Here is a 26,502-nt window from a genome sequence, read left to right as displayed (position 1 = left end):
CGTGTTTTGTTTGTGACGTCACGAGCTGACTAAATATAGTATGCTGATGTAAACAAGTCCAGCTGATATTGCTTTGTGAAATGCGTGACAGATAGCTGCTTTTCAAAGTTCGCAAATCAAGATGACAAAACCTCTGACTGTGGTAAGTTTCTAAACAATGTCCTCTTGTAATTACATCCGTATGATGACGACGTCCACCACATTGTCTCTCCGTCTGTACAAGGAGCTCATACGCTCTAGAAGTTGTTTACATCAAACCAAGATATTCCATCCCAGAAATTCTGTCAAACATCTTCTTTTATCATCATGAATATTAACTGTGTGTGTTTATGTTGTTCGTGTCAAGTACTGTTTACTTTACAAAGCAGCCATCAGCTTTGTCTGCACACGTGAAAACCGATTGCTCTCGTATATTTGGCGGAATTGAGATTTTACTGTTATAATGTCGAAACAAAGACAACGCTGAACTTCAGAGGTTAGAAGAAAATGGCGCTGGAGAAGCCTGATACTGAATATTCTCGGTTATCTTTATTATGTTTTGGTAGTCTGTGTTTAAGTATTTGATGAAAGAACGCCATCTCATTTCGCTGTAAGTGAGAAAATCTTTCCCACGAGAAGAAAACTGTGTCAGCCCACGTGACAAACTGACCTACAAATCGTAAATCGTTTGTTGGCACGAAATACATGTTTACCTCAGGATTAAGCCCCTATTAGATCAATATGTCTCACATGAATACATTATTTCATTTGTTTTTCCACATCAGTGGGTGTACAATGTTGATTTTAAGGCAACAGATGTACCAGTTTTGTCCGGATAATGAGCTCAATATATTATGATGATTTTAACACAGGTTTCTATCTTAGGAAGTGTTGATGAAGTAATCTGTGGTTCAGTTCGTGTTTGTCACCTTCTTTGGATAGTCTCCCTAACAGTTGATATGCTGGCAGTTTACATCAAAACTTTTACAAATCCAGCAATTGCATGTATGTTATTACTTTAAAGCACCTCAGCTGAATAGAGAGTATTTCTTATGTCGACAGGATGTATATATGGATTGGATCTTTGTATTGTGCATATGATTGCTTTGAATTCTTGGCCTTTCTATGGTGTAGAGTCGGTTGCTATTGATTTGTAAGACCCACTAGTTCATTAGGGAACATGTCACCTGTTTGATGGTGTGTATGCTTCGTTCATATTACATTATTGGCAATTATTTTCAAACTCATATAAGGTGACACCATTTAACCTCATCATGTATCAAATATAAAAAAGTATTTGTCTGTTTAAAGGGCTGCAGTATGTCGTGATTAAAAAACTTGTTCATTGGACACACAGTTTGTGTCATGTGATGATATACATGACATCCAGTTTGTTTTGAGTTACCAAAGCTATTGACATCTGGGTACTTACTTTTGATTTTATTGAACTTGAATGAATGTTAGAAACATGTTCATTCTTTAATTAAAACAGAACTTCAAAGTTAGAGCAATGAGAGCATGTCATGAACAATGGGGTGATGTTTTTCAACACTTACTAGTGACACGTACAGTTCATTTTCTGATATAAAAGTCACCCCTGGTCCAAGTTTTGACATATGGCCATGTCACGCTTGTCATCAGTCATCTGTCACTTTCATAGTTGTGTGTTTTCATCCAGGGTTGTGTAAGTGTGGAGATTGACCAAAATAGAACCAAGGCTGTATGCGTGTCAAGGTTTAATTTGAACATTAGGACAGAGAGTACATGACAGGAATGAGAGGAACCTCGCTGTTTTCCCATAATTCATATTTTATGGAGCGAGAAAGACTAGACAGTACATTCCAGAGTTATTAAGTATGTCAAACCTAAGGAAATGAAGATACACATAAAGGTTTAAACTACATCATCCTAATATACATCATGGGTTGATAACAAAAGTGCTACCTGTAAATTTGTTTGAATAAGAAATAATATCTAGAGCCCCTAGAATGCTGCAAACAAATTGGACATTTTTTGGTCTTTGAATCTTTGTAACATTTAAGTTTACAGACAGCAAATATTAGAAAATTTAGAAATTAGGAGTTTAGTTATTATCATTGTGTTGTCAGGGTTATAGAAAGATAGTTAGGAGCTGGTGAGGCCCCATATGCAAGTGCTGTATATGTAAATATGATAATTGATCTCCTCTGTATTTTTGGTATTTTTAAGCAATTTACGAGAAATCGTGAATATGTTTCTAATTTTGTCGTGTATTCTTATCAACTCAGTTGTTATTACTTGTTATCGTCCTTGTCTGCTTCTTGAAAAGTAAAAGCTGGCATTGCTTGAATAATTAGCAATAAATAAATTGTTTTATATTTTGTACATGTTACGCAAATTCCTGTAAATGTTTACATTCTAATTTTCCAGTTGATTCAGAACCAATATTGATACTAACCAAGCAGTGTATCATCTGGCAGTGAATCAAGAAACTAGATATGCTCAAACAAGGTCAAAATCTTTACTTTGACCTAATTATTTGTCCTTATTGTCTCTGTTTGTAGAGAGATAAGACATATTCAGACAGTACTCCACAAGATAATCGCTGGCTGGACTGGATGACATTTAAGCCCCCACAGCCCCCTCCTTTTATGCACCTATTGTTGAATTTCCCGGCACATGACTTACTGCGTCAGTCATATGACCTGATTCACTCACAACAGGTGGACTTTGAACTGCCTTGTGACTGTGTGAATTACATTGACTGATGACATCTGTGTTGAGGAATTCAGTGGTTGTTTGTCCTATAAATGTATTTTGTAACATGGCAATGAATTACTATACACTGTTGTTACTTTTTCCAGTCAGGTTTTGTTGTTTTTGTGTTAAATTGTTATTGTTAACATGTTAAATAGAATCTGTGTATAATCTGACCCGGACATTTATCTACAATAATTAGATCTTCCTGTCTTAATTATGTCATCACTTGATTTTCCAATTTCATAGACCTGATGGCACTATATTCTGTATATTCTGTGAACAGCATCTTGCCCAAGTAAATGCAGTTGTTTACTTTTTGTAGATAAAAAGTATTGCACAGTTTGATTACAATCTTCTCCAGACATGTGATGTTAAGCAACTAGGATCATTCCCAGACCTTTTTATTGATTTTTAATTATTCATGAGAGGAAATGTCACTCACATAATCAAGAAAAGATGTAACTCACCCAAACAGGAAATTATGAGATTTAACCCGTGGATTACTTCACCATATGTTAATGTTGTTCACTGACTCCCCAGTTCAGTAACTGACAAATTATGGAATGGGTATTGGAAGTTTAAAGTGTAATACAATATTTTACAATACAGAAGGCTGTACTGTGATATGTATCATAATATATTGTACAATTCAAAATTTTGAAATCAAACGCAATTTGAAACATCAGTGCAGGAATTGATGTTCATAAATGGAACAAAACAAGATGCTGGAACAGCATGATGTTTCCTCATTTAATAAATACACAGGGATGCACACTCCAGGACAGTGATGACTTGGTGTTACACCACTGCCACAGACGAACTCCACATTTAAAATGTACGTGTATTTTCCAGGTGTATAACATTAAACCCATGATAAAAATCAAACAATATTTCGTGTATTAAAACATAATATTGTGATGCGTATCATGGAAAGAATGGACTTCAATTTACCGAAATATCGAGAATACCTCGCACCCTTACAAATAACCGAGCGCTTCATCATGCTTACTATCCCCTGTCACATGCTGTGATCATCACAGCTATAGCAGGGTTTGAAATTAAGCATGAAAATAAAAGATTGTCACAACCCCAATGAATAAAGTTTAAAATTTAACCTGTTCATATGCTTCAGGAACAAACTTCATGGACCCCATGACCTCTATCAAATTTGAATACTGATGGGAACTACTGTCAGATTGACCTATGTATACTTGGCATGTGGCTTGTAGAGGCGATTGGGTGGTGAAGTGGTTAAGGCATTCACTTTTCACGTGAAGGGCTGGGGTTTGATTCCCCACATGGGTACCAACTGTTGGACCTATTTCTCAAGTTCCCTGTCATCATCCACGATTATCCAATGTATCTTATATCTACATAATATGATATGTACCCTGTACACACTCACTTCCGTAGCAGACCTGTGGAGATCCGGGGTAGAAAAGGTCTTCAGTAACCCATGCTTGTCCTAAAAGGCGACTATGCTTGTCGTAAGAGGTGACAGGATGTCAGGCTCGCTGAAGTGGCTGATGCATGTCATCGTATCCCTTCTGCGTGGATCGATGTTCGTGATGTCTATCACTGGATTGTCTGGTCCAGATTCAGTTATATACAGACCGTTGTCATATATCTGGAATATTGCTGAGTGCGGCATTAAACAAACAAACAAACAAACAAACAAAAGTGCATCACTTTCTCTATCTCCCTTATCAGTACCATAGCAAAGAATTCCTCTCATTCACAAGCTTGAAATCAACAACAAATCAGAATGCCTCTTCTGACTTTGGCATAGGTTCTTATTCAAAAAGAGGGCCTCGTTGATCCATTGATATTTTTAATAGGATTAGAAGTGCTAGAAGAGAAATATTCTAAATGAAAAGATGGAAAGAAGTCATCATGCTATAACATGGTCTGGTTGTATTTGAAAAGTCAACTAAAACACTGATGACAAGACAACTTGTCTCAATCATGAGTATTTGATTGGTCGTCTATTGTCAAATCAGAATGACTGGATTATTGGTAGAAGTGGCTTGAAAACCTCACTCACTCACTCTGACTTGAATTAAGATCCACCTATTATTGTATGGCTACTAATTTGTCCGAACTTCTTGATACAGCCTCATATTGCCATCCATTACTTGCTCTGTTTGGAAGACATTATGAAATGTCATCATGTCTATGTATGTCGGGTTCAATTAAGTAGTACAAACAAGATGGAAATAGTCTCTGACTCACTGGAGAACAGCCATGTCTGCCAGGCTATTGTTGCCACAACGGTGGTCAGCACGGTGTCTAAATATATCCCCCTTCCCTTCAAACTGAGCTATTGTGTTAACCTCATTATTCTCTGCGACCAGATGGTAACCAGGGCTTCCTGTGGAAGGTCATTTCTCATTTTCTTTTAATGAGGGAGTGATTAAACAATGGTTGCATTAAACAACGCTCAATTAATTACTCATTATCTAAATATTAAGCAAGACTTTCAAATTTTATTTTCATAGCTGATTCTGACCAGAACCAACACTAAATATTCTCTGTTTATTTTCATCTGCCTGATTGTAAAACACACAAAGTAGCAAATGTTATGTTAATTGAAACATTAAATTTTCCCATGATTACAAGTATATGAAAATTGCTCATGAACGTGAAGACTGGTTTTAGGATCAGGATCGCCATGTTGTATGACCCAAATGGTTACTTTAGTTTAAGCATGATCACTGATCATTGATCAACAGTTTTTCTTAATATTGAATCTCAGCATCCAACATTGGATGACTAATCCTTTTGCATGAAAGAAACACAAGGATGCACAACCATTACCTGGTTTAATCAATTTATTCGCTATTTGCATTTTGTTGTGACCTGAAAGTAATCATACTGACATGGTATCTCAGTTATTACAAGCCACATGTTCATGTAATACCAAAGGTACCACAATATTTGCTCAAGAATGTGATCTGACGGTACAAAGGCATGGGAGGTAACTCTGATTCAGACATTCAGTTGAACAGATGGTTTAAATAAAGGAGGGGTCCAGATAAACAGGGCTGGTAACCGCAACACTTATAACAATGTATAAGGGATGACAAACAGGCCAAGAGTTAAGGTATTTATATGGGATTCTTTTTTTTTATTTTGTCCAATTTTTTTTTTAAATCAACCTTTTGTGTTTACATTATTTTAGAGTGTACATCATCCTCATTATCATACTGCCTTACAAGAACTAGTGAACGGTTAGAAATGGTGTGAAGTCACACAATCTCATTTCCCAACAAATAACATCGAGCTGTTGGCATTAGACATGGACCCCTGTTTTGTGTTACTGCATCGCCATCTTCAGCAGTCATTGACATAAATAGTTAAACACATGCGGCCACTGTTTATCATCCCTGTTCAGAATCATAAACAGTTTATTGCCTATTTCTTATCATCAGCATCATTATAAACATGTATTTGTATCGGAACACGTGGGCCGTGTTAGCTAAGAAAGTCAATCTGATACATTCATCCGATCTTACTGACAAGCTGGACCAGGACAAGGTGACCTTGTGTCTTCTCTTGACATTTGCTCATGTCAATATGTTCTGGGGGTCACGTACAGTTGCTTGGAAGGAAGGCCGAGCAGCTGGAAGTACTAAACTGTTTCAAGGTCAAGACTTTTTTCTGTTTCTATTTAATATTGGATTTTGTTTGGTATTAGAAAAGATATTTCAAAATATTATATTCAAGTTGTAATAGGAAACAAATGGGCAAACCCATCAAGACTATTAGTCAACGGATTCATCGAAATAGGCAGGAAGAATTAGTGCTAGAGGGTTTTCGGATATGTTGTTTTTATCTAAGGACAACCCCTAAGGACATTTCTAAGGAAATCTCTGCTTTTAACTTATCGCCTCATAAGTCTTGTTCATATTTTTATTAAATTGTTTGATATGCATTATTAAGAAGTTGACAGATGACAAAGTAAAGATAATTTATGATCAAGCCTTGCTTGACATCGGTATAAGGATCTATACCGAAACGTTGCCTTTACAGTAAATAAAGAAGTTGTTATCCATAAATTAACTCTACTTTGTCATTTTTTAATATTTTATGAAACTGTGTGAAACCGCCTCAGTGGTCTAGGGGATAGAGCGTGTGCCTAGAGAGCGGAAGGTAGGTGGTTCAATCCCTTACTGCCTCATACCAAAAGACATTAAAAAAGATGGTACTTCTTGTTACCCTGCCTGGTGCTCAGCATTAAAGAGATGAAACAAGGACTGGTCAGCTTGGAATCACTATACTGTGTCTGAATAGGGTATCCATGTTAAACAAGTGCAACAATCTTGAACGCGACGTTAACCTCACCTCACCTCACCTCACCTCACCTCACCTCACCTCACCTCACCTCACCTCACCTCAGTAATTCAATTTTCAATTATTAAGTGTTCCATGCTAATCCACTAGTCTTCATGTATACATTGTTCTTTTCCATCTACTTTCAGCTCAAGAGTGTTGGGCCCAAGCTGGTGCCCTTCTTCAAAACAGTGGCAATATACTTTGTATTGTTTGGCGATGAGGAGCGATCTTCCATTTTCTTCTGCATCGTGAAGCTCCTGCCCATCATCTCCCTCATCCTGTTTGTGCTGATGCATGGGATGAACCTCTCCGAGTACTACCGCTACTCCCGCCGCATCCTCATCGGCCTCGTCCTGTCCTGTTTCGGAGATGCATTCCTCGTATGGAAGAAGACATATTTTGAAGCCGGCATCATCATGTTCGCTCTCGCCCAACTTCAGTACGCCCGAGCATTCGGCTGGCGTCCCTTCAACCCGTATGCTGGCACGGTGTTTGCCGTTCTGTCGGGCGTCATCTTCTACCACCTCCAGACCAGCCTAGAGGGCATCTTGATGTACATGGTGGGCGGCTACCTCGTCCTCATCAGCATCATGGGGTGGCGGGCCGTGGCTCGGGTCCGATTCTTCGACGATCTATGGACGTGGACCAAGCTTAGCAGCTGTGCTGGTGCCATATGTTTCATGATATCGGACTTGACCATTGCTGTTGACAAATTTGTGCGACCAGTTCCGTTTGCTCATCCTATTATCATGGTGACATATTATGCGGCTCAGTTTGGAATATCCCTGTCAGTGGTGGATAGTCCCTTGGAGGAGTTGATGAATGTTGATTAAACTCGGCTGTTCAGAATCAAAAGGCGCCACTGGATCTCAAAACCACATATTTAAAAGTAGGGTGGAGCTTATTTTTTAAAAAACATATGGTTTAAAGAAAACACAGGTCTTTATGAACCCAAGCATACATTCACTTCAACTAAGACAAGCCACCTTCATTGAGGGGAACAATTTTTAATTATGCTTTGCAATGACATGGATAGATTTGTTAACTAATTTGGGCTAAAAAAATAATAGTCTTGGTTCTCAGGCACTGCCCGCATCATCATAAAGTCTGCCACAAGTTTCGTTTTTTTCATTTAAAAAAAACAATTTAAAGAATCCTAATACTTAAGAACAATGCGATCCAATATAGCACACAGTTACTTCCCTTTACATGCGCACTAGTTGACTGTGCATCTTGTGTTATGGTCATGTCGGCAATAGGAGTTTGTATGCTTGTTTATGTAAGGAGGCTTTTTCCCATGTTGATGGTACACAACTGTATATTTGGTTACATACTAGTTTGAACAAGAAAAATAGAGGAAAAAAACACCGCCCACAAGTCATTGCCTGAGAACCAATTCTTTTATTTTTTTAACCTTGATAAAGTAGGACATGTTTTAAGTCAACTATTTGGGATGGTTATTTCAATACATGCAATGAAACAAATTAAAATGTCCCCATAATTTTATTTGAATGCAGGTGTAGATATGATAGTGGGAACTGACTGGGAGGGCAATGATAATGTGTTCACATTTAGTCATGAAGATCCCGTCTCTCCATTCAAATCCAATGGCATTGACGCCACCGGTGATCTCTGATGACACTTAACTTTCCTAGGCCACTCTGCCTTTTTTGGGTGGGCGAGCTTTGATGGTGCGATAAGTCATGATATTACTAGTCATACTCTGCCACAAGGTTGTGCCGGAATGTGCTGTCAGTTAGTCAACCAGTTAAGCCTATATACTTAAACTTCAAAAACAGTGATGTAGCCTCTGTTCCGACATCTTGCATACATCCTCCAGGTTTTTCATGGCATGTACAATTAGCATTAAGATTTGTATCAATGGTTGTATCAATGTACTGAGAATTAACATGTTTATGTTGAAAGGAATTTTGAAGTTTGTTGATTAATTGAGAGGTTATTCCTGCACAAACTTACCAACTGAATGTATGCTGTTTCTAATCTTAACTAATCTTCATATCATATGATAACTTGGATTCAGAATTTCACAGATTATTTTCTTAAATGTAAATTTTCAGTGCACAAGCAACTGAAGTTGGTTACATCCATTAGCTGTAAGTGAATTTATTGAGAGTATCTAGATGTAGGACAAAGTGACATGGTGCTTGAAAACAATGAATTTAGATTCTAGACATTTATTTGATTTCCTGGTGTAATGATCTGCAAGTCTATATTTTACTGAACCAGGCCATTCAGTATCTGCACATTCACATCCTAGAATGCGGGGTCAGTTTCTTGGACCCTGATGACAGCGGTATATCGAGGGATCACTGTAGTTAACTTCAGACAACATTGTTTTATTCCTTGCAACATCAAAATCTTCCAAGGTGCCTATAAGCAGTATGAACACATGTTCACCAATAACTGGTAGATCATCTTCCCGAGGCAGGGGAGTTAACAGACTATGAAAGTCCAGTTTCCACCCTTGACAAACTAGGCTGGAATTATGGAGTTATATTTTGGCTGAACTAATGGGTGGTCAGACTCGCTGACTTGGTTGATGCATGTCATCGGTGCAAATTGCGTGGATCGATGCTCATGATATCAATCACTGGATTGTCTGACCAAGACTCGATTATTTACAGACTGCCGTCATATAGCTGGAATATTGCTGAGTGCTGCGTTTAACAACAAACAAACAAAATCTAATGAAATCAACATCCGGGTTCTTAACTGCCCTGCAGATTTCAGTCAATGGCAGGATTTGCAAAGCATTTGTACTATCAAATTAGCAGCAACAGATATTTTCCAAATCTGGACTTTTATAGTCGGTTAACTCCCTTGCCTCAGGAAGATGCAGGTTGATATATTTTAGTCTCCATCACTATGGCTTTGGCAGTGGGTTCAGAGCGTCGGTATCGGAGGACTTCAGATGTTTTGAAACTTTGTTTTATGTTCCATTGAGATACTGTTTTAGCTTTCATGGAGAAATGTGTCCATGATGTTGAATGTAAATAGCTGTAGCTGCCATACATACATCTGTAGGATAGGGACAACAATCATAATTGTACTGATATTGACTGTATTCTTGTGACGTCTGCCAAGCTAGATCCCGTTGCTTGTATTTGAATCTAGCTTATGTCTATGTCATGTTGAAGATTTTTTTTTCTCTGACATAGCTTTTCCTCACGCATACACAATGCAAAGTTTTGTTGAAATGTTTCTTTGTGATTTTGTGGAACCATTAACATATTTATGATTTTAATACACCAGATCTTTCACGTGTGAATTTCTTATTTATGTTTTTGCAATACTTATCCAGACAGCATTTGATTAGTGTTTTTCTTGTGTTTTAGTGCTAGACGGTTGTTGAATGATGTACATTCTTGTACTCTGGGTACTTTTGGTTCTGTTATTTTACCATGGAAAATATGTATTTCGAAGAACATGAATCATTTTTAGACATGATAATTTATCAAACACACAAATTTCTACAAAGACGCACTTCATATTAGTGTGATTTTTCAAATTCGGAAACCAGTTTAGATCGCCATTGTATGTGTTTATATATTATGTAGTTTGTGTAAACTATTTTCAGGAATATTATTCTGTTTATGTCCTTGCCCTCAGGAACCATGTCCATGTTTGTTTGTGTTTTTAATAAATATGTCTATTCAGCACCAACAATTGCAGTGTTGGCTAAAGCCAGATCTGCTTTGGTTGCTTTTTGCATGTTAAAAATGGTTAAGGCTTCAAAGTAAGTCTTCCAAACACTGGTAATGGACGCTTGATACAGATTCTAAGAAATCTGTTTCTTGGTCAAGTCCTTCATGTTCTTCTCAAAATGACATTGATTTGTTCTCCGGATCGATGAACTTTTTCATATTTTATTCTCTTTTTGGTCAATGACATTTAAATTGGCATTTTATTTCTTAAGTATAAAAAATATGTTGCAAAGATGGGTAGAAAAAACAAGGCTTGTTTTGGATCGATGCTCAACATATGATATATACAAATTTTCCTGACCAACGTACAGTTGCTGACATTTTCAAACATTTCATTGTATTCTGTTTTCTGATATTTATTATAGAACACAATGTTGTACATTGTCCCTTTGATGGAAAAAAACACATTCGAAGATGCTCCTTTCAGCTTGTATTGTTCAGGGACCATGCTAAAATCTTAATTTTGTGTTTTTGAACATTTTGGTTGAATGTTTCTTATGTCCTTGTCTCTCTTGATAACTATCACTTGTCAACCAAAGAAGTCGATGGACAATCTCACAAAACAACATTTTGCATTTTCTGGTTTCAAAGCCAGTTGAAAATTGACAGTTATTGAAACTGCTGCATTGTGAAACACACAAGTCTCCAATGGTTGTGTGGCAATTAGTTTATACTGGGTTTTGTGAGATGGTCCCTTGCACTAACACCCAGAACAAAAATTGGCATTAGAGGTGTAGGGAAAATAAGTTGTGTTTTGTGCATGTCACATTTGAAATGTTTCCATGGTTACAATTTTAACTTTGTATGTTAGTGCTAGTAATGGTTATGTTGATTTGGTTGGTTTATATCTAGTCGTAGAATAGACAATGTCTAGCTTGCCAGTCCAGGTGGACATTATTTTGCTTCTTGTAGATGAACTGTGTATTTGCTTCAATGGTTACAGTCAATTAACTATAAGTGAATTTACAATGGCCTGCATAGAATATTGTTTGGATTCTGGTGAAAAACAAACATTTTTTTATTCTATCAGATATTGTTTCACAACTAATATTTGTGCTGATAGACAAATATGTTTTTTCTCACAGTATCACTTGGTATTTGAGCAGTCTACAAGAAGCCCTTTTTGTACATATATACTCTTCTGCAACAACAATGCAAGTGTTATCATGACAGTACTGGCATTATGGTAACAGTGGATGCCGATCTCACCAATGCTCCTTGTCTCCAAACATTGGAAATGTCACTGGTCACGACCCTAGGCCGTCACCTCTATGAACTTAGGATCCTGATCTAAAACTATTATTTGTTGATGTTATGTAAGGACAGACTCACTTATATAGCAGCATCAGAAATTGGCGCTGGTCCTGTAGTCCTTGCCAAACTGCTCAAAAGTTAAGGTATCCTAAAGACCATTTTTAAGGGATTTGCTATATGTTATTATAAGGACCAGTGGACTAAAAATATTAGTCCTATTCATGTGAAGTTGTCCATTCAGAATCATCCTGTTTCACATGCTATGGTAAGGAAGAGCTCACTGTGTCTATTGTCATTAGTTTTTGTGGCCTACAGTAAATTTACGTCGATTCATTTATCACACTAAGCAGCAGTTTCAAACGAGGGCCTGAAGAGTTCAGTCAGGGCCTGCAGCTTCTAAAGTCCATAGGTCCTGGGTCCACTTGTACAAAGCAATCTTAGCGAGTTACGATCATCTTAGCACTAAGATCGCTTTGTGCAAGTGGGACCTGGTGGTGGCCTGGCAATTTATCAAACACTGAATACAGTATGTGAAACCTATTTCGGGTGTCCCTCGCCGTGGTATTGCTGAAATATTTCTAACAGTGGCGTAAAACTATACTCAACCAACCACTCACTCACTCCTGATTAATGAGATTATCATATCTGGCAATTCTGTTGAGTCTGACCAATGCATCTCCAATACAAGGCGATACTTTATTTACGAATTGGTTTACGGATCCACCACTCTAATACTTATAATGAAAAGTTTTCATTCTGTCTAAGGCTTACTAACATGTTCACGATAAAAAATCCATCCTATATGTTAAAATGCAAGAGTATGTACATGTTAACATATTCAGAAAACATTCTTGAAGGACTAAAAAATAATCTGATTTCTTTTTTTTCCAACCAGGTTATCAATCCATAAACCAAAGCATAAAAATAAGTGTGGCCTACCAGGACTGTTTGAGATGAGATGGCTCCACTATGGTGTGTGTGTGTGTGTTTTGTCTGAGATGGATGTATGTATTGAAATACTCCTGTATTATAATATTCTGTTAATGTTGGAGCAGGAAATAAATAGCAACACAAACTGGTGTATTTACTTCTTTTTGTAACTTTTTACAACACCTAATAAATTTGAGAAACCTTTCAACATTGCTGGGACCCTAGCCCTGGCGTGGAACAGACATGTACCATGTGAGGAATGTAGTGATATTACCATTGCTGACAATCGTAATTTGTGTCATGGGCTTTCAGTGTAGTGGTGAGTTTAACATGAATGCATATAGATGAACATTAAAAATTTGTACTTATATTTATTATTATGAACTGGTATGGCTCTCATTTTCCTGTTGACCCAAATATGTAAATTTGAAGGAAAAGACCTGCATCGAATACAATCTCAGTTTCTGACTGTGATGAAACATGTTGCCAGAACTAAGGCTAGCTATACTCAAAGGATAAGGTCAATATTGGCAAATGTTGGTCAGAATGAATAGGTGAATGTATCTGGGGTTTCAATGTTCTATGAAAAGTACACATAATTATAAAATTCTTAAAATTATAACATGCATGAGTTTATAGAAAGAGATCGAAGACAGGTTCGTAGACTTGAACACTTTCCAGAAGGGTGAGATACCTACATGGTAATCTTGTATTTTTTCTTAATTAACTACACATCTTGAAAATACATTGATATCAAGCTTTTATACTACTCAAAGGAAGTTAAGGGTCACCTGCTTTCATATTACTATTACTATATTATCTATCTTGCATGAAAGATCAGATGATCCTTATCTTGTTTTGAGTAGTATAGTTTTCTCATCAATGATTCATTTAATTTGTGACGGAGAAAAACTTGACTGTGTACACTGCGTATCATTTGTGCCGTGTTGGGTGTTTGAACAGTTGCTACAAATGTGTGCTTTCTGTTCTCTTCAAATATTTAAAAATTTGGTTGAACTGAGGTGTCAGATGCCTGTGAAAGGTGAATGACCCTTCTCTCTTGCAAACCCAACACCTGTGATTAAGTTCTTTTTCGATGAGCAAATCCAGATATTTGATGTGAAATATTCAAAGGAGTCTTACTCGCCACACCTCTGTTGTCAGGGATAACAAACTATTTGAATTCTGTCATATATACATTTAAGCCAGGGCCATATGCCTTTACGCCAGGTCCAACCCCTCAGACAAGATATTGTAATTTTGTGTTGTTTATCTTCCACACCAAGCACATGTATGTATACCGAGGGAGAATTGAATAAAAATAATAATCCTATCAAATGATTTGTTGTCTGTCATATGTTAAAGATCTACAAAAGATAGGGGTTTCCAGAAAGGAACATTGGTAGTATTACTGTCAAGTTCAGTAACACTTTGTAAAGGAAGTGTTTGTCACATCAAATCTTTCTTTCCCTTTGAAGCTTGAGTGAGTGAGTGAGTGAGTGAGTGAGTGAGAGGATGGTGTTGCATGGCTTTTGGCAATATTCCAGCAATATCACGGTGCGTGACACCAGAAATGGGCTTCACACGTTCCCATGTCGGGAATCAAACCCAGGTCCTCAGCGTGACGAGCAAGCGCTTTGACCACTAGGCTACCTGATTGCCCCTTTGAAGCTTGAGCACTGGTTCAGATTTATGGCTGGTATACAACTAGTCAATGAGGACAACTATCATTGTAGCTTTTCTTGAATTTAGTGGTGTCGGGCTAGCCAACTGCCATCGACTCCAAAGGCTGTCGAGGGCACTAACACAAGAAAATAAATATGCTGTCGGCATTTACACAGACCTCAGTTCACAACAAAGAACCAAGTTTCCCTTTCTGCAGTCCTTTTCAGTAGAATGATTTATCAGTATTTAGACCCAAGGAGAGTGAGAGAGTTTTATACTGCTTCTCATTATTTCAGCAGTATAATGCACATTCAGAATGGACTTCTAATATATTGTGCTGATATGGGTTATCTAACCTTGGCTTGACAAATCAACACTTTGACCACTCGGGTTACCCAGCCGCTGAGAGACAACAATTTGACTCAAAATTCTGACCAGTCGATAATTTTAGGAATAGGAACCAATGACCTGCCCCCTGAGGTGGTCCAAGGCCGTTTTCACTTTTATGTGAAAAAAGTCTTTAAACTGTCCTGTTTCATTACAGTAACTTAGCTGCAAACCGTGAAATGTTCGTTCAGATGCCATCTTGTTTTCAAGCAGACGGGTCAATATTCATTACGCGACAGGTCAATACTGATCATGTGACGCGTGAATATTCGAGGTGCCAGTATCAGTGACATGCTTTCGGGGTCTACATTGAAAAGAATTATTTCGTCACATATGGTATGGATTAACCGATGGAATTGCAAGATTCTTAATAGAGGTATACCAAAATAAATCTGTGACCTCTGGAAAAAAGCCAAACTTGAGTAGCATGCAGGGAGGAAGTCCACCACCCCTCCCTATGCCCCTCCCTCTGCCACTGTAATTAAGTGCATGCAGAGAGAGTCTTGTTGGGAACTCCCATCCTGGACGACTTGTGATGACAGCAACACCAAATATGATCCATGGAAATCCACAACATGGTGATGATTGACTGTTCAATGACTGTGTGTCACATTGCTAGTTCAGTCGGCATTTCCCAGGAGAGAAGACATTCTATTTTCACAGAAACTTTGTCAATGATGTAAGTATCAACTTGTTGGGTACAAAGCTTCTGACATCTGATAAAAAAAAGTTTTTGAAGACGATACTGCAACGATTTGTGACTATGGATGAACCTGGGTTCAATCAACAATCAACACAGTGGATGGAGTTGACCGCCACCATCAAAGAAGGCAAAGGTGCTGGAAAGGTTATGGCCTCCATGTTCTGGGAAGCCGATGGCGGACTATCTTCCAAAAGGCCAGACAATAAACGGAGCATATAATACTGCACGTTTGTGGCAATTACGGGATAAAATTAAGACTACAAGACATGGGAAGCAGAGAAAAGGTGTTCTCTTCCATCAGGACAATGTTCCAGTGCACAAATCATGGCTACAATCCACAAGATTGCTTTGAATTCTTTCAATACCCATATATTCTCCTGATCTGGCAATGTCAGACTTCAATCTGTTCCCAAACATGAAGAAAGTTCTCACCGGAACTCATTTGGACTTGAACGATGATGTCTCCGCATCTGTGGAGAACGTTTTCAACAGCCAAGAGGACTTACCTTGAAATTGGGACAAAATCCCTCCAACATCAATGGCAAAGGCTTATCAATGTGTAAGGGGACAATATTAAAAATAAAACACTTTGTCTTTAGGCAAAGTCTTGTGTGTAAGATTCAAAACATACCAATCACCCCTCGTACCAGTCTGAAAACTTCTTTTTTTCTGATGTTCCCCAGCTAATACATCACAAAATGTTAGTAAAGATATACATTGACCATAAAAAAAAGAATTGTGATCTTAGTGATGTACTGAAGACCCTGTTGATGAAACTTGTATACACTACATCCCTCTATCACCTGTGTATAAATATGTGCTTCTACTTTTAGTAAGACCCGTGAAGATTCCGGGGTAGAATAGATCTTCAGCAACCCATGCTTGCTGTTAAAGGTTACTATGCTTGTTGTAAGAGGTGACTAACAGGATCGGGTGGTCAGGCTCGCTGACTTGGTTGATGCATGTCATCGATCCCAATTCCGTGGATCGATGCTCATGATATCAATCACTGGATTGTCTGGTCCAGACTTGATTATTTACAGACCGCCGTCATATATCTGGAATATTGCTGAGTGCGGCGTTAAACAAAAAAACAAAAAAACAACTTTTAGTGAAGTTATGAAATGATGGTATACTGTGACTGGGTCTGTGCACTAGCTGGTGTCTATCTCACTAGAAGAGGACCATAACTTGATTTGTTAACAACAGCGGCTACACCGCAAACAACTGTATGTACTCAGGGATGACGCTGCTGCAATGGCAACTTGTAAGTTCTTTTTACATGCTACATCTAACAGCGGCTACACCGCAAACAACTGTACGTACTCAGGGATGACGCTGCTGCAATGGCAACTTGTAAGTTCTTTTTACATGCTACATCTAACAGCGGCTACACCGCAAACAACTGTACGTACTCAGGGATGACGCTGCTGCAATGGCAACTTGTAAGTTCTTTTTACATGCTACATCTAACAGCGGCTACACCGCAAACAACTGTACGTACTCAGGGATGACGCTGCTGCAATGGCAACTTGTAAGTTCTTTTTACATGCTACATACAAGCACTACACAGTAGTTGCATAAGAACCTCAAAGATTGCACAACCATCTAGAGAAAGTATATATCAAGAAGCACAATGTTGTCACAAGTCGGTTTATTCTGGACAAAACAACAATACATTTCCAGAAGACTTTCACCATCCTAACAATGTCCAGTAGCTGAAGTAACACAACAGCTTATTCTCCTCCATGTAGACCGTACGCCTCACCATCACTGAACTGGATCTACGCATGCACGCCATACACACGCACCTGAAGTAACCTGATGTAACACAATAGCTTATTCTCCTCCATGTAGACCGTACGCCTCCACGATAACTCAGCACACACCATACACACGCACCTGAAGTATCCTGAAGTAACACAACAGCTTATTCTCCTCCATGTAGACCGTACACCTCCACCATAACTCAGCTGGATCTACACATGCACTCCATACACACGCACCTGAGGTATCCTGAAGTACCACAACAGATTATTCTCCTCCATGTAGACCGTACGCCTCCACCATAACTCAGCTGGATCTACACATGCACTCCATACACACGCACCTGAGGTATCCTGAAGTACCACAACAGATTATTCTCCTCCATGTAGACCGTACGCCTCCACCATAACTCAGCTGGATCTACACATGCACTCCATACACACGCACCTGAGGTATCCTGAAGTACCACAACAGATTATTCTCCTCCATGTCGACCTACACCTCCACCATCACTCAGCTGGATCAATCAATAACTCAATCAATCAATCTCACACATGCACACACACAGAGCTCCATTACTGTGTACTCACCATGGTGACCGACCACGAGAAAATAAAATCATTTGTGGTCTAATTTTGAAGTTAATATTAAGTGTACTTATTTTGTAAATACACAAATTTCTATCAATACATTTATTTTCTCAAAACTAATGTCCCATCCTCTACTATGTCTGGTTTCCCATGTAAACGCAAGATGATGTTTCCGCAGAACACTTCACAAATGAGTCAAAATCAACACCAGTTGTGGGGGAAATAACATCCCATCCTAGATGTGCTTAATAGTGTCTGAAGTTCCTCCTCATAGATTAACCAATAAGGTCCTGCATGTGTCATGGCTGAAAGAAGACTTTCTTTGTCTTAGATGAAGGAATAAGTCCAGTGTTTTTAAGTCTGCGAACCGCTTCTCGAAGGTGTCTGGGTTGCAGTGGTCCAGTATCATTCCACTGCTCCGTTACGTCCAGTGCTGGAACAGACACAACAGCAGGGTGAAAATTAGGGACTGACCATAAATAAACTCAGTCCAGGCCAAATGGCAGTCCTAGGTAAGCTGGATTTAATCCACAAATATTATTATTTTTGTTCTGCCAACTAGGACTGGGACGGGTAACTAAGGTACTCTGGTCGGGTGGGTCCACACAACTACCCGGACCCCTGGTAAAACACCACAAGTATTACCAAGCAAGCATTAGTTCTGTCTTTTATATGTTAGAGTAAGGATAAAGCGTCTATCAACTTTAGTATATGCATGATCAGATCATTTTATAAGTGTACGTAAATAGTTTTTGCTAGTAAAACAATTCCCATTTGGACAATTTGTACCGGTCTGACATTCATAGGGCAGGGCAGGGCAGGGCAGGGCAGGGCAGGGCAGGGCAGGGCAGGGCAGGGCAGGGCAGGGCAGGGCAGGGCAGGAAAGTTGAATTTTTTTAGTTTTGACATGTTATCATTATTTGAAAGGATTGTTCCCTGATATAGTGAGTGAGTGAGTTGGGTTTAATGCTGTTTGAGCAGTATTCCCATCATATCAACGTGTCAGCTTAATATGGGTGTTACCACTTTGGTGAAATCCATGAGCATGGGTGAGGTGCTGACAAAACTAGAAACATCATTGGGGAGAACCAGGATTCAAGTAGGTTTCTGGCGTGCCCAAGGGACACAACTCTGCACTCTGTATTTGAAGTCACTTGTCCACAGACACAAAGACTATAGTTAAGTTCAAGTTTTGGCAACTAACAATGAAGTACGCTGGATGTTTCCCCAGCCTACAGTACCTGACTCGACAACTTCTCCAACGAAGACCTTGGCAATACCCGACATGGCGATGACCACGTTCTGGGAGACGGAAGATCCCGTGATAGACTGCATCAGCTGAAACAGGAAAACAGAATCTACATGAAACCTGTACAGGTGTTATTTTGATATTTTTGGTGTACATGGTCGTTTAATATATAAAAGAAAGGAGCCCAGATAATGTCTCCATTTCCCGAGTGAGTGAGTGAGTATGGTATAACGTCACTTTTAGCAATATTCCAGCAATATCACCATATCACACATTGTACCCATGCAGGGATTCGAACCCAGGCCTTTGACGCTTTAACCACTAGGCTATTTCCCAGTGCCCCTCCTGAAATCTAGACTTACCAAAGTTTTGTCATGATTGTAGCCTTGCTTGGGAGTTTTCACATTTGTTTAGACTACAGGTACCAGTTGCATCAAGTTTTCAGATATATGATAAAGCCCTACTGTGAATAATCTACTAATCAACGTAATCAAGTCGTCCTAACAGATGTACACCATGTACATCATTTATAGCAACAACTTCACACTTTGTACATAAACATGATAAACAGCTAATATCATTCAATTTGTTGAAAACATGAACAGGTACTGTTTAAATCAAAATGATTTTCCTTGGATGGTGGCAACATCTACAAGTTTTAATTTGATTTAATTTTAATTCAAAGGTCAATGAGTGAGTGAGTATGGTTTTACGCCGCATTAAGCAATATTCCAACAATATTACGGCAGGGGACACCAGAAACGGGCTTCACACAATGTACCCATGTCGGGAATTGAACCCGGGTCTTTAGCGTGACAAGCGAATGCTTTAACCACTAGGCTAGCCGACCGCCCCTCAAAGGTCAATGAAATAAAGAAGATAATCTAAGGATAATCTGAAGAAGAAGACAAGGTTTCCAACAATATGTATTGTCAATAAAACCTGTATTTTGAACACATTAGCACACTCCCAGTACTGCCACAGAAACCAACTTGATATAGATAATGAAGGAATGGGGGATAATGGCAGCTGCAGCCAACAGTGAGATGTCTTCAAGTATCGCTGATCACAACGCAACCAGTAAAACAGGACTGTGTGAAAGCAAAAAGAATAACATTACAACCAAAAATTCCATTTTTTTCAAATCCTGTGTTGACATTTGAATAGAAACAAATGCAAATCATAGCAGTGAGAATATTAAGACTGTTTGTATCATCAGATTAATTACAGTACCATCACAAGAAAGTAAAAAACTACCAGCTCTAAGTACGCTCAGAAAAGGCCAAGAATGACAAACGCTGCTACTAAATTTCTCCTTGTCTAAACTCTGACATACTTACACACCTAATCTTAATTTTCAACTGTACATAAAGTATCAGTAACATAAAAGAATTCAAACCATTGATAAAAGCACATCCCAAAATTGGAAACTGAGTGGATTCAAAACAGTTCACATGTAAGGGGAGATAACTTCAGGGAAAGGAGATGCTAACCATACATGTTCCTCTAGTACACAACAAATAATAATATAATCATGATATTCCCATAAACAAGCATTACTTATGTATTCACTGCAAATAAAACCAATGATCTCAAAGCAGATTTGGTTCCTAATAATAAAACAAATAATAAAACAGAAACATTGTCAAACAAGATTGAGAATTGGTTAGTTGGTTTGTCATTTAACGCCGCACTCAGCAATATTCCAGCTATATGACGGTGGTCTGTTAATGATTGAGTCTGGACCAGACAATCCAGTGATTGATATCATGAGCAGATTGAGAATTGTTCGTCCAATTTTAAGGCTTGGAAATTTTTGCTGACTTTTGTAAAGAAAAATTGAACCATTTTTGTGGTTAAGTTCTGAAAACAAAGTAATCATTCATTGGTTTAATCGGCGGTAGTGCGCTTCCTCAAAAAGACAAATTCACAACTCACAGTACATGTATTGCATAAGGTTTATGGTGTGCAAAGTTCCATCACAAATATATAGTGCAGTGTTAACTTGCTACAGAGCCCTTCAATATAGCGCTAATACGGTTGAAGCGTGCAGAAACTGATGGCTCTCAAAATTTGCTTACATTTTTAATTATAGTTTTACACTGACAATCTCAAAAACCCTTATCAACTGCTCACCGTGGTCACGTAACACTAGAAACACCAGTCAACAAATCCAAACTGAAGTACACAATATAATCCCATTATTTTACTATCTGGTTATAAAATCGTGTTCATTGTGCTTATGTTTGTAATATAATGTACGAGTTTTCTTCAAAATTTCATTCAACATTGTCAACATATATTTCGGCAAAATAGTGTGTGAAGTGATCGGTAGATTGCACAACTCACTGTTATTTACGGCAAACAGTGAGATTACCACTATTGACGCCTTGAAACAAACTTAAGTTAATCTTAATCTCAGCATAAAAAACAATGCCTAGGAGAACAGTTTTGTATTTTCTTCCACCACGCATGATTACAAACCTCCACCATCACCGCAGTCAAAGCCTAACTAATTTACATCATGTTAAAAGCCGCACTCAGCAATATTCCAGGTAGATGATGTCTTTCTGTAAATAATCGAGTCTGGACCAGACAATCCAGTGACTGGTTACATGAGCAATGGTCCACCCTGTCGGTGTAAAGTGACACTATTAATAAGTCACCTGACCACCCAATCTGCTAAGTCACCTAAGTCACTCAACATGTACACAATACACAAACATGTCAATCTCATTAAAATCAGATATTAGTTCTCGCTATCGCCAAACAGAGATCTGAGGACATCCTATCATGTCAGAATGACCTTTCATCCGACCAATCAAAGCGTCGCTTACCAGATCATGAAAGTGACAGTCGGAATGTGTTTTCTTATGCAACCTCGAAAATGTTAACACAGGGTATTACAACTGACTCCATCAAAATTATTGTCTATCTCTCACTTCCGTGGGATTAACACATGAATGAAGTAGGCGTTGCACAGTACATGGGAAGCACTTCCATACATACTCAACCATAGATTAGACATTCCAGAATGTTCGTTTGTTCAGTTTTCAAAATATTAATCGAGAACTGTGTTAACATATTTTTCAAGCGAAGTCTGAAATGGAAGTCGCCAGGTGGAAACGAGTGCAGTAAAGCTCGAGAACAAGAATGTCGACTTCTTGTTAGTCATTTCAGCGGTCGGTCAAAGTTCACAAAAAGTCGTTCTGACGTGACCTGTAATGGAATGTCCTCAGATCTTTGTTTAGCAGCGGCGAGAACTTAGATCTGATTTTAATGAGATTGCAAACATGTACACAGAATAAGCAGGACATTGAAGGTGTGTTACCCTTTTTATTGCTGCTCTTGGGAAAGCAGCTCTCCTGAACATCTCATATCTGTTGAGCTGGTCTTCGGAGAAGTTGGACACCAGCACTCTGAAACAGTTGTTCACCATACTTAACAGCTGCTGAACGTGAAGGTTAATCACACTCACACAGTATCGACAAGGTTATTTTTGCTTAACATGTGCAAGTGTTTCTTATTTATTCTTTGTGGATAAAAAAATGGAAGCAGGTTAATGTTTCAAACTTTTGGTATTGTAGAAAGTATGTACAAAGGCTTTTTGTGTAAAAAAAGTTGCCACCATACAATGGACATTTCTGGTTTTGTAATTAGAGAAAGGTTTCACTGCTCATACTTTTCATTTTCTATTCGATGCAACATTTGTATAAATTCACAGTGTTCCGGCAAATCTCCTCAACAGTAATCATGTTCACAGCAAGATAGTGTCAGATCAATTGACAAAGAAAAACAAAACCGGCCGAACAATAATTGGCCTACATTTAGAATTAGCACCACAAATCTATTAACACTTCGCATTAATGCTTGGCAGCTTGGGTTGCATACACCAATGAGATTGAAATTCGCGATAATAATGAGTTTCGAGCATTATTTTCAGCATGGAAAAAGCACCATACACATGCACTATTATTATAATACCCTATGACATAATTTGTAAAAGATACACTGGCAAAACAATGAAGTGTGACCTCAGCTAAATAACAGCAGAGCTCCTGATAAGCTGCGTATCTGCGTGAAATACGCATCAGAAATGCAGAAATACAGTGTAAAATATAATCCAAGCGTATCAAATACGCAACGAACATTACAGATTAGCAAATCAGCAACTTATTTTGAAATTATAAAGGGGCATTCCGTCAACCTTGCCAAACTCCACGATGACAGTTACATCATGATCATTTGCCATCACACTTTCTTGTGGAAGTATCATGGTATTTTTGAGTCCTATAGAGCTCTCCAACCCACACGACAACAGTTTGCAGGGTCTAGATGAATAGTGTTTTTAAATATTGAACTTAAATACCCAAATGTGTAAAAACTAGTGGGTAACAGCATATTTGAATATGCAGGTAGAATTACTGATACCCAATGATTTTAAAATGCATGGGTAAAATACCCACAACACCAAAAGCTTATCTGGAGCCCTGTAACAGGCTTGCCAAGGTCATCGAGCATGCATAAGCTCCTCACAGTGGTCTGTCATTTCTATATGCAATGCCACTGAATATGCCCAGTGATGTTGAGAGGTTTTCAATATTTGTTTACTTAAGATAGCCTGCAGCAGTGTATTTTTTTGTTTATAGCAAGTACCAGTTTATATCATTCTTATTTTCAAAATAGTTTCATTTTAAACTTGATTCATGAGGCTACAGGGATTATAAATGGGAACTGATACATATTTTTTTATTCATTAATTCTCATTATTATGCACAGGAATGCAGTTTATTAGATAGTTAACTGACATTGTACAATTCCAAACTCAGCCGACCCAAACACGATCGACCATGGGACATCCTCTCAAATAAATCCATCAATCACAACAATAAGTAAGAGCTGTGCAGGGTGTTTAAGCAGGTTGTACCCTTTTCTTATACATTTTAAAACATGGGAGCCAAGATGTGCAAATAAATGCACTTGTCGTATACTGCTTTCAATTTTCAGTTGTATTTATTCTTCACACAAAAATGTCCATGATGTCAAGAGAGCAGGATGAAATGGTATAACAGATGATATCAGGTTTCAGCAATTTTGTATATTTATTTGTACATGTTTTATGCAAACCCAGCTTTGAAATTTACACCTTTGCACATTAACAACTTGATGCTAGGTCTACATTTCCTAACGGGTATAACATTCAGAATATATTATATAGTCTACGGTACAGATAACCGAGATCCGCGTTTGGGGTCCTACTGTCAAGACATGACCATGACTCCAAAGTGTCTGTGGTACTGGTAGTCAATATTTTCAATGCTAAAGATTCATAGAAGAAACTAACTGCATTTTCAATCTTTCTTCCTCTTGTTTTTCTTTTTTCTGTTTGTTATGTGTGTGCTCTTCTTCATTTTCAACCTTCTTCTTTTTTTCTGGCGGTGACTCCGAAGACAATCTGCCATCTGAATGCTTCCCTTCCTTTTCCGGAGTCTCGCCCGACGACTTGACCGGCGATATATCTGTGTCTGGTGGGTTGTCTTCATGGCTCCTCTTCAGAGGCGAGCTCATTTCTTTCTCCTCACTTTTCATTGGACTACCGAGATCCATTGTAAATGTGCTACTACTTCACACTATCTAAAATAAGAGGCTGGTAATTTCACATTCTCTGCTTCCTTGAACTGAAATGTTGACAAATACGGAAATCGGAAGTAAAGAACCGGAAGTTATGGAATGATGGGTAAGATGATAAAAGTATTGTCAGTACAACTGCTTAAATAAGTTAAATATCATTAGGAAGACTCTGTTGGTCACTCAATTTCGAACATGGGATATATTTATCTTAATAAAGTAAAATGTGTATATTCTTTCTGTAAAGGATTTGTTCCGTATTAAATATATCTCAACAGGCAACAAAGTTTCATTCTCTAGGTGTAAATCTGAGCATAAACATGCAACTACAGTTTTACATTTCTAATTCCTGTTAACATACATATCAGTATCAAATCTTTTTAAAATGTTACAGATTCCATTTTCCGACCTGTCATTGAATAAGGCATCAATAATGTTGATATTATAACTACGTCTGTCCCTAGGGTAATAATGTTAAAAGACTCTTGAACATATAAAATCAATTCATCCTACGTAGATCCATAATTCTCTGTGTAATTTCTCTGAATAAATCCCAACAAATTGAAACTGTCTCTATTCCAATGAGGCATAAAGTAACTCCGGGTAAACAACCACACTTTATTAAAAGATGAATAAACAAAACAAACACTCAGGTCAATTCAATGTAGCAGTTATATCAATGATGTCAAGGGAGCACAAATGTAAAGAAATTTCTTTACCTTCTGTTTTTCAAGTGGGACTAAAATCAATTTGGCCTTTTTGTTTCAGTTGACCATGGACAGTTATTCTGTAATGTACGCCTTGTGAAACCCATTTGCAATAACTACCGTAAAGCTTAGTAAAGAGTGCGAGTTGTGGTCTCTGTTTCGACAATAAATGATAATTTATTCACTGACGTTTTCCATGTTATTTTCATTTATTTTTCTGTCCCAAAACTGAAGGTTCCCACCCGAATATATCTGTGATACAAAAAAACTATTCTGCAAAGTGAATAATTTTGTGAGCACCCTATTTGTACAGTCTGAAAAACTTCCTAAACATGCAAAACTACAAAATGAAAGTAATGCTATTAGTTAACGTATACATTTGCTATATTTAACCAACCTAACCTTAAAACCCCACTTAAACTAAGAACCCCACCTCGGGTAACAGCCCCAGACTTCCAACCCCATTTTGTCCAAGGTTGGTGAGGGCACGGGTGGCCCAGTAGTCTAAGGAGCCGCGATTCGCTGTGCAGAGTTGCGTCCCTTGGGCACGCCAGAAACCTATGATTGTGGGTTCGAATCACGGTTCGCCCCGATTATGTGTTTAGGTTTGTCAGCACCATACCCGTGCTCGTGGGTTTCACCGAAGTAGTAAACGTCTGAGACCTGCATCACATCGGACTTTCCTCCCACATTAAGCTGACACGCCGTGATATAACTAGTATACTGTTAAAAGCGGCGTTAAACCCAACTCACTCACTCACTCACTCCAAGGTTGGTATGAAGACTGTCTAAGCCTAAGCACTACCTTAACAGAGCGGTTGAAAGTATATCAAAGTATTGCTTA

General features: G+C 38.3%; 2 protein-coding genes across 2 annotated transcripts; one reads left to right on the top strand and one right to left on the bottom strand.

Moving 5' to 3' along the window:
* Positions 1-40: 40 nt before the first annotated feature.
* Positions 41-9,238, top strand: LOC139462187 (lysoplasmalogenase TMEM86A-like). Its single transcript, XM_071243742.1, has 2 exons — positions 41-142; positions 7,200-9,238. Exons 1-2 carry the CDS (start codon positions 122-124, stop codon positions 7,884-7,886), a joined length of 708 nt encoding a protein of 235 aa, XP_071099843.1. The 5' UTR covers positions 41-121; the 3' UTR covers positions 7,887-9,238.
* An 8,192-nt stretch (positions 9,239-17,430) lies between these two features.
* Positions 17,431-25,031, bottom strand: LOC139461738 (transcription initiation factor TFIID subunit 11-like). The gene is made up of 4 exons (XM_071243196.1): positions 24,668-25,031; positions 22,655-22,742; positions 19,316-19,412; positions 17,431-18,507 (listed from the first exon to the last, which is right to left on the bottom strand). The coding sequence occupies exons 1-4, from the start codon at positions 24,928-24,930 to the stop codon at positions 18,374-18,376; spliced, it is 582 nt and encodes a 193-aa protein (XP_071099297.1). The 5' UTR covers positions 24,931-25,031; the 3' UTR covers positions 17,431-18,373.
* Positions 25,032-26,502: the final 1,471 nt, after the last annotated feature.

Source organism: Haliotis cracherodii, unplaced genomic scaffold (genome assembly GCF_022045235.1).
Source record: "Haliotis cracherodii isolate W230 unplaced genomic scaffold, xgHalCrac1.p SCAF_15, whole genome shotgun sequence".
Taxonomy (NCBI): domain Eukaryota; kingdom Metazoa; phylum Mollusca; class Gastropoda; order Lepetellida; family Haliotidae; genus Haliotis; species Haliotis cracherodii.
Note: the sequence above shows the minus strand (reverse complement) of the source record. Positions and strands in the feature narration are given on the sequence as shown.